Source organism: Poecilia formosa, unplaced genomic scaffold, assembly GCF_000485575.1.
Source record: "Poecilia formosa unplaced genomic scaffold, Poecilia_formosa-5.1.2 Scaffold16, whole genome shotgun sequence".
Lineage (NCBI taxonomy): Eukaryota > Metazoa > Chordata > Actinopteri > Cyprinodontiformes > Poeciliidae > Poecilia > Poecilia formosa.
In genome coordinates, this window is record NW_006799955.1 from 3,613,717 (window position 1) to 3,625,795 (window position 12,079).

Sequence of the window (12,079 nt, forward strand, 5' to 3'; positions counted from 1 at the left end):
ACACATGACAGCATCTGAACAGCTAACTTCTCTAGCAGTGACATTTTGTGGATTACTCTCCTTGAAATAGGTGACAAAGATGATCTGCTGGACAACCGCCTGCCAGTTCTTCACTATCATTGGTTAGGCTGTGACATGGACACCTCAATTTTTTGCTGAAAAAATGCTTTTCTTGTTGGTGCTATGTAATATTGTAATGTTATGAAAAATTGAACTTCGGGCTTTAATAGTCTGCTATTATAATTAATAGAAGTAAGAACTTGAAATACACTCCTGGTTAAACGAATCTGTGTGAAGTTGCTCATATTTACCACCAGGTGGAGTATGAGATCGTTGGGCTGAACAAATAATTTCAACAGAAAATCCCGATAAAAATAATAGTAGTTTCAATAATAGTTTGGTAAGTAAAAACATGAAGGAAGCACTTCACCTTGTGAATTTTCAGACGTTATGAACCTGAGTTAAACATATTTTTTTAAAGAGCGTCAAATTGAAAATACGTCATTTCCTGCGTACAGTAACCGCCCTCTGTGTACAAACCGCGGATTTTTGAAAGTTACCATTTATGTTATTGCGATAATTAGTCAGACGGACAGTCTATTGTTACATTCTTAAGCAGGTGAGTAATAAATCCATGTCCAGACAAACTGACACCGTTGGAACAAATAGCCGAATTTGTGTCACGGTAATGCTGAATGGAGGTAAACTACGTTATGGCGGCTAACAAGCTGATTATTTTTATCCAGTTAGCATAGCTGCTAACATGCTAACGTTGCTAGGTAAATGGCTTTGAAAGTAGTCACTATGGAGATACATGTGTTGGTTATTTGTGTTGCTGTTTAAATAAAATGCATTATGAGCGTAAGATGTTACGTAGATATGTTAAAAATTCAAACTGCTGTTTGTATTTTCATAACTGGCTGCAATCTCATTTCACATGCTAACATATTGTACTAAGCTTATGAGACGAAACAAATTTTCATGAATAAAACAACGGTTTTTGTTTGTTTTGTTGTCCCGAAGATTAACCCTCCAGTTACCTTTTCATTTACTTCCAATATCTTCCTCGTTTACCAGGAGCAAAAATAATTCCGTTTGCATATATTTTACAACTAAGCAAAAACTGTACATTTTGCTGCCAAAGATTTGTTTTATTACAGAAGAGATATTATCGAGCATCTAATTATTCTGATTTTGTTACATAGAAGTGAGCCCTGATGTATTGAGACTTTTACCTAACCAGTTCAATGTGACGATATTAGGGCTGCACAACATTATAAAAGAATGCAACAAGCAATAATATTGCTAAAATTTGCAATCAAAATGTGACTTGGTCATTCTCAATGTGCATATTGCACAACAGGATATTGCAAGAACAATACATTTAATTTGTTTTTTTTTTCCCCCTCACTTTCAGCTTTAATCTTATAAAAGTCTGGTAAATTAACCCTCATTACCATAATATTCAACTGGTTAATACATGCAGGGTTTGTGGTGCATAAATGCATGTTGATTCATGTTTTGCAGTGATTAATAACCTGCTTTTTGTTTTTCAGAAGTTACAGATTGTGTCAGAACATCATGACGTCTATTACCGACCCAAGCATGAAGGACAGGTTCACCTGTTCATTGGAGGAGATCCACAATAATCACCTTAAATCATATGCAGAGATAATTGACACAATTTCAGAGTTATCTCACAATCACAGACAGTTTGTAAAATCCGCTGTTGGTAAGTTTAATTTTATTAATCATATTTTCGTGGAATAAGCTATTACGATATCTCAAATGCACAATTTAATCAAACATATAACTAATAAAATATGACAAATGTAAATAAATTGAACAAATCAAAATGTTTTTATAATACATGAAATTTTTAAGGCACTTTTTTTGAACACTCAAAGATGATTTTTGTTAAGGTACATAAATTATATCTGAGCTACTCCATTATAATACACTCATGTCACTTGCGTTTCATAAAGTTGCTTCTGTTCCTTCAAAATACATATTTTCGGGAATTAAGAAATGGACAGCTCTCTGTAAATCTAAGAGAGAAACTGGAAATCAATAGAGTTGACAAAGACTAATCTTGGTGTTCCCTAGTTAATTACTGAAATGACTCTTAATTTAACTGCACATTTTTCCCCTATTTCTACATTTTTTTTTTCTTGGCACAGACACATGTTTGAAGAAATGCAAGGATGACAAGAAGCTGTTTGAGACGATACAGGAATTTAAAACTGGTACGTTTCTCTCCCAAACCACCGTCACTCGTGGATTAGAATGATCCTGCAAATGCATCCAACATCACACAGATGTTGTTGTGCAATTCTAGAGAACAGTGAGCATTCCCCCCTGATTTCTTGTTCCAACAGTTTAAGGGAAAAGGACAGTATTTGAAATGCATCCTCAAAACATTCAGTTGCTTGCATCTCGTTGTTTTGACACATTGTCTCTGCAGACTTGGAGAAAAAAAAAATGGCCCTGAAGGAGAAACGGCGCGCCATATCAGACATGATGTCTGAGGTTCAGGAAAAAGAGATGCAGAAAGAGGACATCATCCTAAAAATTCAGAGAGACAAAGAAGACCAAATGAAGAGAAAAGACTGTAAGATGTGACTTTTTTTTAATAATGGAAATAATAATTATGATTAATAAGTTAAGATGTGATGTAGCTTACAATAATCTCACTTATGTTCCCTATTTCAGTAATTGAGTCTCAGAACAGAGCAAACAAAGACAGACTGAGAAACCTCCAGAAAGCCAGGCTTGTTTTCCAGGATCATTTGGGGCTGGAGATTCGAACTATTATCGACAAGACGCAGATGGTCAAAGGTAAACCAAGCAGACTAAAAACAGCACTTTCTAATACTGTTCCATAGAGTTGGAGAAAACTGTTCCTGCTGTTAAAATTATTAAGATACTGAAGGATGTGATGAAAGGACTGAGGTTGTCGGTGGCTGCGTGGCGCATAGAGTAAAGTGGTGCTCCCTCCCCAACTGTTGGTACACAGGTGGGGATGGCTGATGGCTACTTATGCCCCTAGTAGCACTTTGTTGTACTTGGTGAAGTTTAATTTCTGCACAGTAACCATTTGAAAACTACTAATCAATGCAACAGATAATTTTGCTCAAGTCTAAAAGTCAAACTCAAATAGCAAAAAAATAAATGTAATATGATATTATATAACATTTAAAATCAGTGGGTTCCAAATATACATCTCATCAGCTTCATCTCATTTTCTGTGAAAACGCACAATCACTTTACACACAAGCTTAAACACTTTCTTCTCTTTTCTTCTTTCCTCTCTTTGTTATCGAAGAAAGGCTAATGAAGGATGAAAGATTATGCAAGACCTGATCATGCTGCATAAAATCTATTGAATTAAAACAAAGGCCTCAGCTCTGTATTTGCGTGTTGCCACGGTGATGTGATAAATTAGTTGAGTTAATTGCCTCTTTTCTCCCACCTCCTCTAACACACAAACAAGACTGAATCTCTTCATACAATCCTGGGATTACTCTATAAGTCAAACTCAAATAGCAAAAAAATAAATGTAATATGATATTATTATATAACAGTTAGTACTATCATATTTTTTATATATATATAATCAATTCTGTAATATTTATTCTAAAATAAATATTACAGAAGTTGTTTAGTTTTGCTTTCGACTTTTTTAATAGGTGAAAAGTTGCAGTTTATTTTCCGAAACATCAGTCTCTCCGACCAGGACAGCACTTACGTCATTACAATGGGGATTAAAGAAAATGGATCTTACCAGAGTAAGTCACACAAATTTTCTGTGAAGTTTATGTTGATTTTATATACATAAAAAAAAGATTCTTCTAATATCTAATAACAAAGTATTGAATATTTACAGTTGTGTCTAGCGATCCAGTGCTCGAGTGTTTGCCAGTCTTGGAAAGCCGACTCCAGGAGACCAATAATTTACCAGCATTCCTGGCTAATGTCAGAAAGGAGTTCATCTCTAAGGCTCGCTCCTGAGATTTCACGGTATGCTTACAAAAGGCGGTGGTGTTTCTACTGCAATGCAGACTGAAGGAAACGATGGTTACATTGAATATGATCAAAGGGGGACACCTGATCTGTAACCAAATTGTCAACTTTGTCAAGATGATGAATTTGCTTTTAAATTTCTGATGTTTTTTACTCAAGTTTTGCCTCTTACAAAATGTACATATTAGATCTTCAACATGTCATGTCAAATAACTAATCATTTAAACGTAAGCAGTTTTCATTTATTTTTGTTTTAAAATCAGTGCTCATTTTACAAATATCAGAAACATCAGTGCTTTTCCCCCTTGTGTATATTATTTTGTCTGTTGTAATAAACTACATGTTCTTAAAAGTATTCTCACTCTGAGTTTTGTCTGCACATGTATTGTAAAAACAAACATTTTGTTATAAAAGTGCATGAACAGCATTAATGCTAAACATACAAAGAAATCATAAATGAAGATTGTCAGAAGATCAATTTCAAAGTACACTTTTTTTTCAATGTAGAAGACTTGAATAAAATATCACACATGCAGGCTTTAAATGTTGAGAAGCTTTTTTCCCCATTTACAGTCCAGTCATTCAGGCATCAGATGATTTGATGCCTGAATGACTATGTTGAGGGAGCTCCTCAACATAGCTTGATGGGAAATGGCCTTTTCGTTCATTAAGAGCTCCAATCCACCAACCATTTTCTTCCTTTTTATAAATGTCCAGAACATCACCTGAGAAACATGTTTTTTTTTTTTTTTTTTTTTTTTTCAAGAAGAGTTCAGTTATTTTGATGATCAACTTTAAGGGAACAGCTTACCTTCTTTGAAAGTCAGTTCATCTACATGTTCAGGTGTGAAATCATAAAGGGCTTTGCATTTTCCGATGCTGCACAGCACGGCTGCTGTTTGATCTGTTAAATATATATATATTTTACATTCAACTTGACATGTAATCTAACACATTAAATCAAAAACCGTTCTGTGATGTGCTGAATGAATGACCTTCGGCTTTGTCATCATCTCTGGTAGGCAGAGCTTCATTTCCAGTGCTTCCACTGCATTCTGCTGTCTCCTGAGTTGGTGTTGTGGAAGTGATTTGGTCAGCAGTGTTTGGTTCTGGTTTTTCAGTTGGTTCTGTTGGAACCTGAATAGGTCCTTTATAAATGATGGAAGCTCTTAATGATTGTTGACTTCTTAACGGCGTCTTTCGGAGTTTTACTGGACGGCTCAACTGAACAATACTATGCTCACAGTCCTTGGAGAGAAAAAAAAAACAGGACAGGACTCTCAGTATTTACCTTTTTAAAAGGAAGGCGAAAGAAATGTGGAATAACTGTATATGGATGGTCTTAAATAGTGATGCTGGCCTTAGAAAATAATTGACACACTGGTCTGTAACTGAAAATCAATCATCTAGAATTTTGTGTAAAAGTTTCAGGACATTTTACTTTCCAACATTCCAGGTTTTCTTTTATCTTTTTTTTAATCCTTTGGAGTTCTCAAAATCATTGGAAATAGTACAAAATTTTGGGGACGTTATTCTGTGTTCTCAATTTTATTCTTCAAGCATTGATAGTTTATTCCACTATCTGTAGTGTTTAGTCAGCAGTGCTGTTTAACATTTTGCTGATCAGGTGAAAATGTCAAAATGAGATACATCTTTAAATGGACAAACTATTTGTCAATTAATTTAATTTTCATCTGACCTAATTTAACTCGGTATTATATGATGGGAAGCAAGTTTGCCTGAGTATTGTTAAAAAAGGGGTGTGGTTTAAAGTAATTCAATGTTGTATTGCATATTGTATATGTTTTTCATTTATTGTTTACAATTTTCTTAATATCGAACCTTCTCTGTGTAGCCGGGATGTGGGTCAGTCGTTTTTTGACTTTATTTAGCCGGCTTTAATAAAGTCAGATTTGTTTGTATTTCATACAGATGTTTTCATTTTACACTAATCTTACCTTATCTTTCCATTTAAAAATGCTGCTACCAAATCGTTCAGATGTCTTGGGTGCCTCTTCAAATTCAGAGAGGCATAAGGAGAGTTTGTAATGAGTGGCCTCCAGGAGGTCCAGTTTGAGAGTATTCTGCAGGAAACAAATGGCATTAGTGAGTACTTGACAGTCTATTGTTCCCCCCGCATAAAGCACCTGTCTTTGGGAGCATTTTTGCACGCTTCTCCTCAGTTACCTCATCACGGAGCTCCTCAGTTTCCTCAAGGTTCTTCTGATTTGAAAAAGATGAACATTCAGTGTAGGTCTTGATCAGTTTTTCAATTCCTGTATAATAATAATAATCAGGCATTAGAATGATACCACATAACATCTTTATGAGTCATCTATAAATTACATAAAGTTACTGACTTACCTTCACATTCTTTCTTGGTCTTAGTAATGTTTTCTTCGAGACGCTGGAGTTTCAGCTTGATTGCGTCTTTTCTTCTGTCTTTGGTCATGAGTGATTTGCTATCCTCCTCCTGAACAAACAAGGAAATTAATAATTTCACAAGTTATAAGCTTTAGGTGGCAATTCCTGTTTCACATAGTTGATTTAGATTTGTTTCCTCCATCATTAAACACTTAAAAAGCTGCATCTTATATGTGTTATGTCTTTGTCTGATAACATGCTTGATCTAAAATATTGAAGTGTGAGAAAACAGAAGAAATTCTTTGCAAATAACCCAAAATCAAGCTCCTTACTTGTATCACCTTTTTAGCGCTTATTGCCTTTACTTCATTTTATTTGTAAACTATATGGTTAGCTTCCGGTTTTTGATTTGATGCTTTTATTTTGATAAGAAAACTTCTGCTGTATATATGGAAAGGCAGCTTAACAATAACAGAACGGAACAAGTTACAACAGTGTCGAAATGTATTTTGTTTTTAGCGGTCCCCTTAATAAGGGCACAAGGTATGTTTATAAGAATGTTTCTAATATTGGTCGGTTAAAAGTGTGAACATGTAAACACTAAGGTATAGCTTATGAATTGCAGTTGATATTTTTTAGTAGTGTACGTTATTATTATTATTGTTTTTACAAACGTCACGGTTGTGAGAGCGTGGTTTTGTAGCTTGCACTGTGTTTTTGTTGTACATGCAGCTCTTACGGTGAAACGAAGGGTTTATTTCCAATAAACATCACTGTTCATAAGTAAAGCCTCACCCGTTTACTGATGAACAGTAAAGGAGCCAGGGGGCTGGGACGATGCTACATCCTGCTAGAAATACTTTTTAACAGCACCCAGAGCAGGGTCTTTCCATCCAGACTAGTTCGTAAAATGGATGGAGCTCGATGCCCAGTTGAAAATAAAATGTTCAAAGTGTGTAGAGCATTGTCACTTTGACTGTACTGGCTGTATTTTTTGGGGAAATTATGAAAATCAGATGGAAATTATTATTTCCTATCTACTAAGGTATTTTTCATTCAAACGAGCAATGAAGACACAAAACAAAATACTTACAAAATAATCAGCCATCAAAAACTCTATTTTGTTGTCTTCATTTGTGTTGTCACTTTCTTCCATCAGGGTTTGTATGTCTTTATCCACGTCCACCCTTTGGGCAGTCTGCTCTATCTGCTTTTGACCCTGGAATGAGCAGTAGTAGCTGCAGGTTAATGCGTGTTCTTTCAGAGATTCTATTTGTATTTGTGATCAGGATGCATTGAAGAGTTTCTTACATGCTTAAGTGTTTGACTGAAAGTAGACATGTGGAGGTTATATTTGCTCAAAAGGTTGCACAGAACTTCAATTCGATTTTTCTCCAGCTCTTGTGTGACCTAAGCAAAGCAGAAAGAAATCATACATTTATTAACAAGCTCATTATTAGCATCACTCTTGGATAAAACCACCCATTGCCCAAAGCTGTGACAGGACTGCAGAACACACTTTTGCAAGACAGCATTAAGACTTTGATTTGATTTTCTCCTGTATTGTTAATCCCTGCAGCATACAGGTCAACTAGCAGACTACATACAATGAGTTTACTGTTTGAATTCAATGTTCAAACATTTGAGATTTTATTGGCATTTGATTATCAAATGCCAATAAATCAGTGAGAAAAATGTCTTTTTTTCTCACTAATTCAAGTTATTCTACATAAATTAGGACCTAGATAAATTATAGCATTTAGTAAGGTGTTTTCCCACCTGACAGCAGTTTTTCAGAGTGTTTTGCAACTTCAGTCTCATCTGATGACCCTCCATGTTGACACTATAGTAATGTTCATCCACTATGGACTGCTGCTCTGCTGACTTAGTCAGTCTGTTACACATCTGCTGAGAAAAAAAAAACATGCAATTTCAATCTTCAACAGATATATATTTTCCAAAAATGATATTTTTCTAGATCCTAGGTGAGATAAAAGCAGTTTGCGAACAGTATTCTGTACCTTCTGTTTTTCTTTCTCTGTGCTGATGTGCTTGTTGTTTTCTAGATAGTTGAAGAGTGCCTCGTGTTCTTTTGTCAGCCCATGCAATCTTTTTTTCAGCTGTTTTAGTGCAGAGGAAACCAGGAGAAACACAACTTTATCAGTTCAACTTATTGCGAGCAGAGCATTGAGGATCTGTTGTTGAATCACTGAAGAAATGTGACTGACATAAGTTGAGTACTTTTTTTAAAGCATCTGTAAGCTGCTCCAAAGAGAGAATGGCATAAAAAGGTCCAACAAGGGGAGCAAAATATCTGTTTGAGTACAATAAGCACTTCTTAGATCAAATAAAACTTTAATTTAGTTATTGTAACTGGACAAATGTTATGTCGTCTTACATTTGTAAAGAGTTTTGTATGAATAATTGTAGGGGTTCTGGTTATAGCAGCTTATGTTGCATTCCTTCAGTTTCTAATGTGAAGAGGTGTTTTTTTTTGTCTTTTTATTGCTGACATCTGTGATGAATTCACCGTTTTTTCTTGAAAGGTAACATGGGACTGTCAGCATGAGGACTGAGGTTATAAAGATTGTACAAATGACCACACCTGAGACAAGTCATAGGTAAATAAAGGAGGGATTAATCTTTGAACTGTGCTGTTATTCTTTTCCAAGGTTACTTTCCATTGAAACAGGACATGATGCATAACTAAAGATTGTTGTCTTTAATTGAAGCTCACAAAATCACTCAAGTACTTTACAATTTCAACTTTAAATGACTTTTCTCAAGTTTAAAAAGTTTACACACACTACTTCAGTATTTGAAATTCTTCTTAAGCTACATGACTTCCGCCAAACATTTAGGATTTCTTCCACAAACTTCTAACTACATTGAGAATTTGCTGGAACTTTGGCCCCATTTCCCCCGGAAAAACTGATGATTCACAGTTAGGTTTGTTAGTTGTGTTGCTCTCACACACACCCTTTCAGCTTTGCCAACAATTGTATAAGGTATCAAGGCTTGTGAAGGACACTCCAAAACATTACCTTTAATTTCTATGTATATTCTTGCAGTTAGGTGCTGTTGGTCAGATGCATTCTATTTATTTGTCATCAGCAGATTTGATCAACTCTACAAAATCATTGGTTTTGAATAGTTTGCTGGTCTGTGGGACACAGATGTGTGTTAACACTATAGTAAGTAGAATAAGTTGCGACATCAGCAATGACTTTGAAGAAGCAATTGTTGCTGCCTGTTAATCTTGAAAGGGCAAGTGGGCCATTTTTAGATTTCTGAAGTCCATCCTTCTTGAAAGAGGGCATCTTGGCAATTTTACCCAACATTACCAAGCATTACTTTACAAGTTAAATCTGACTGAACAATGTAGAAAAAACTTTTTGGAAGGACGACAGGGAGAAAGAATCTTCTGGAAAAACTGTCTATTGGACGTTGAAATCAAAGTAGAGCTATGCCGAGCTAATATCTAGTGCCCTGTTTGGTAATAAAAACAAACACAAACTAAAACAAGTATCTCACAACATAACTGGTAACAAGATGGTGGAGATGTGATGATTTGATTTTGTTTTGCAGCCATACAAGGCCTGGTCAAACATTGCAGGCAATGAGTCTTTTCTAAAGCTGAATGTGTCACTATCTGTCTGACAGATGAAGCTTGGGCCAAATTGGTTCATGAAACAGACAATCATCCCAAACACACTATCATCTAAAGCATAATGACAGTACAAGGAAAGAAGGTGTTGCAACAGCCCAGTCAAACTTCATCCCTCAACCAGGCTAAAGATTGGACTAATTGTCCTAAAATTTTAAAAATGAGTTTGTATAGAAAATGAAGCCATCAAGTAATTGATGCTGACCTTAGTTGTGAGATAGTGTATAATGGGGTGTGCTTAGTTCTTCTCATGAATCTATTGGCAGTCATTGAAACTTTCTTCACTGCCATTGTCTCTAAAAATTTCTAAAAAGTAACGCATAAGGTGTGGTTTTATGACTTTAATTATCTGCATTTACAGCACAGACTTTTTTTTTATCTCTGCAAGGACATTTACCTCATCATTGATCCTTGTTTTTAATAAGAAAAATTATTCATACCTTGAGTTGCTCATTCCAGTTTGCTGTAAAAAGTTTTCCACTCCTTTCAATGGCAGTGTCAAGCTACCAAAACACAAGGAGGCTCTGATAAATATTAGAATTAACTGGAAGTAAGGATTAAACATTTTAGCACAGAGAGAAACAATAGACTACACACAGGCCTTTTTCTTTTGGCGTGTTCATCTAAGACTTGACGGATTTCCTCAGTGGCCTCTTGTTGAAATGCATTTCCTAATGTTCTGAAAATAAAACATCAGACAGCATATACCAGCAAAATCTATTCAGAATGGGTCGTAGTGTAAGGTCAGCTCATGTCACAAGGTTAAACTAGGGTCAGATCTACCTGTGTGCGTCTGCTCTCGAGTACATCTCGTTTGACACTTGACACCAGGCGGTGTAGGTGGAACTGAGGGGGGAGCCAGCATGAAAAGGTTAGTGCCGTGGGCTCATTAACCTGACACCTGCTCATGTTTTGATCACATCTACATGCAGGGTGCATGCTATTTCTCATGATCCTATTATTACTGTACACCACGTTGTAGCCTGTCTCCTGGGAGTGAGTGGACGTGTTTGACATCAAGCAGAGAAAAAAGGCAGGGCTAACTGAAAACCGACAACAACACGATGTCTCTTACTTTTTTGGCATTCCTTGGCATGCTTTGATTAGTTTCCCTGCCAGCTTTGCAAGGCCCTTGGAGTACGTAAGTTCCAGCTCAGCTCTAAAAGCGAGAAACGTTGCAGCAAAGGACAATACTTGTCACGCATAAGTGCAGTACCTATTTAAATGTGGTTTAACTGCAAAAACAAAAAAAATATATTAAGCCTACCTCTGCTGAAAAACTGTTTGAAGTTCTTTCAAATAGTTGTCTCCATTTTTTGAATACTGCTTCAGATTTTGATACAGGTGGTTATACTGAAAGAAGACATGTTCTATGAGTTTAAGTCCAGGGGAGAAACAACCGTGCGATCTGTCTAACACTAGGTTGCATTTCCAATACTTTGCCTCAGTGAATCTTAAAACCAAACATTACCCTTATTTTTAAGCTAGAGATACTTACAGAGCACGAGTCGATGGGGTCCTTCATCTTAAGGCCTCGGCAGTTCATTAACTTTGAACCTGGAACTTTGACCATTCTCCTCACAGAGCCACTCATGCGGAAATGCCCTGAGCTCTTGCTGGCGCACAATAAACAGGACAATTCCAGGAGGAGGGCCAAAGGACCTATAATGGTAAACTAAAGCTAGATGGCTAGTTAGTTTACTATAGATACAGTGGGAGGGAACAAAATGATCAACATCATTCTTTTGTAGAACATTAACTAAGTTTATTGATGTTTTATGATGTTTTTTTTCTTTGGTATGATATTTGAAGACTTGGCTTGTTTAAAATTGTGGGTTATTTGAAATAGATAAAAGGAAAAACTTTATCATAATTATTGTATATTTTTGTTATTGACAAGATCATTACTAGAAAAAAGCCATTTAGCCCTTGGAGATTTAGAGGACAAAGTTTTCAACAGTAATTACATTACAGTTAGTGCTTGTAAAAAAAAAAAGTTTTTAAATTTCTTTAATAAAAATACTA

General features: G+C 35.7%; 2 protein-coding genes across 3 annotated transcripts; one reads left to right on the top strand and one right to left on the bottom strand.

Annotated features, from left to right (window-relative positions):
- Positions 1-517: 517 nt before the first annotated feature.
- spc25 (SPC25 component of NDC80 kinetochore complex) lies at positions 518-4,371 on the top strand. Its single transcript, XM_007546559.2, has 7 exons — positions 518-619; positions 1,557-1,732; positions 2,181-2,246; positions 2,465-2,611; positions 2,713-2,838; positions 3,690-3,788; positions 3,887-4,371. Exons 2-7 carry the CDS (start codon positions 1,582-1,584, stop codon positions 4,009-4,011), a joined length of 714 nt encoding a protein of 237 aa, XP_007546621.1. The 5' UTR covers positions 518-619; positions 1,557-1,581; the 3' UTR covers positions 4,012-4,371.
- On the bottom strand, positions 4,325-12,052 carry nostrin (nitric oxide synthase trafficking). Of its 2 annotated transcripts, none has more exons than XM_007546558.2 (16): positions 11,553-12,052; positions 11,322-11,407; positions 11,130-11,213; positions 10,838-10,900; positions 10,652-10,733; positions 10,495-10,557; positions 8,409-8,507; positions 8,167-8,292; positions 7,699-7,797; positions 7,481-7,606; positions 6,388-6,496; positions 6,211-6,299; positions 5,982-6,107; positions 5,019-5,271; positions 4,835-4,927; positions 4,325-4,748 (listed from the first exon to the last, which is right to left on the bottom strand). In XM_007546558.2, the coding sequence occupies exons 1-16, from the start codon at positions 11,646-11,648 to the stop codon at positions 4,606-4,608; spliced, it is 1,737 nt and encodes a 578-aa protein (XP_007546620.1). In that variant the 5' UTR covers positions 11,649-12,052; the 3' UTR covers positions 4,325-4,605. The 2 variants fall into 2 exon arrangements, with proteins under 2 accessions (XP_007546620.1, XP_016524174.1); XM_016668688.1 differs by having other exon boundaries at positions 8,167-8,295.
- Positions 12,053-12,079: the final 27 nt, after the last annotated feature.

Coding starts and splice junctions, on each gene's coding strand:
- spc25 (XM_007546559.2), top strand. CDS start 1,582: ATGACGTCTATTACCGACCCAAGCATGAAGGACAGGTTCACCTGTTCA. Junction 2,612..2,712: donor CCAAATGAAGAGAAAAGACT/GTAAGATGTGAC, acceptor TCCCTATTTCAG/TAATTGAGTCTCAGAACAGA. Junction 2,839..3,689: donor CAAGACGCAGATGGTCAAAG/GTAAACCAAGCA, acceptor CTTTTTTAATAG/GTGAAAAGTTGCAGTTTATT.
- nostrin (XM_016668688.1), bottom strand. CDS start 11,648: ATGAGTGGCTCTGTGAGGAGAATGGTCAAAGTTCCAGGTTCAAAGTTA. Junction 10,901..11,129: donor TGCCAAGGAATGCCAAAAAA/GTAAGAGACATC, acceptor CTCCCCCCTCAG/TTCCACCTACACCGCCTGGT. Junction 8,296..8,408: donor CAGAGAAAGAAAAACAGAAG/GTACAGAATACT, acceptor TTTTTTTCTCAG/CAGATGTGTAACAGACTGAC.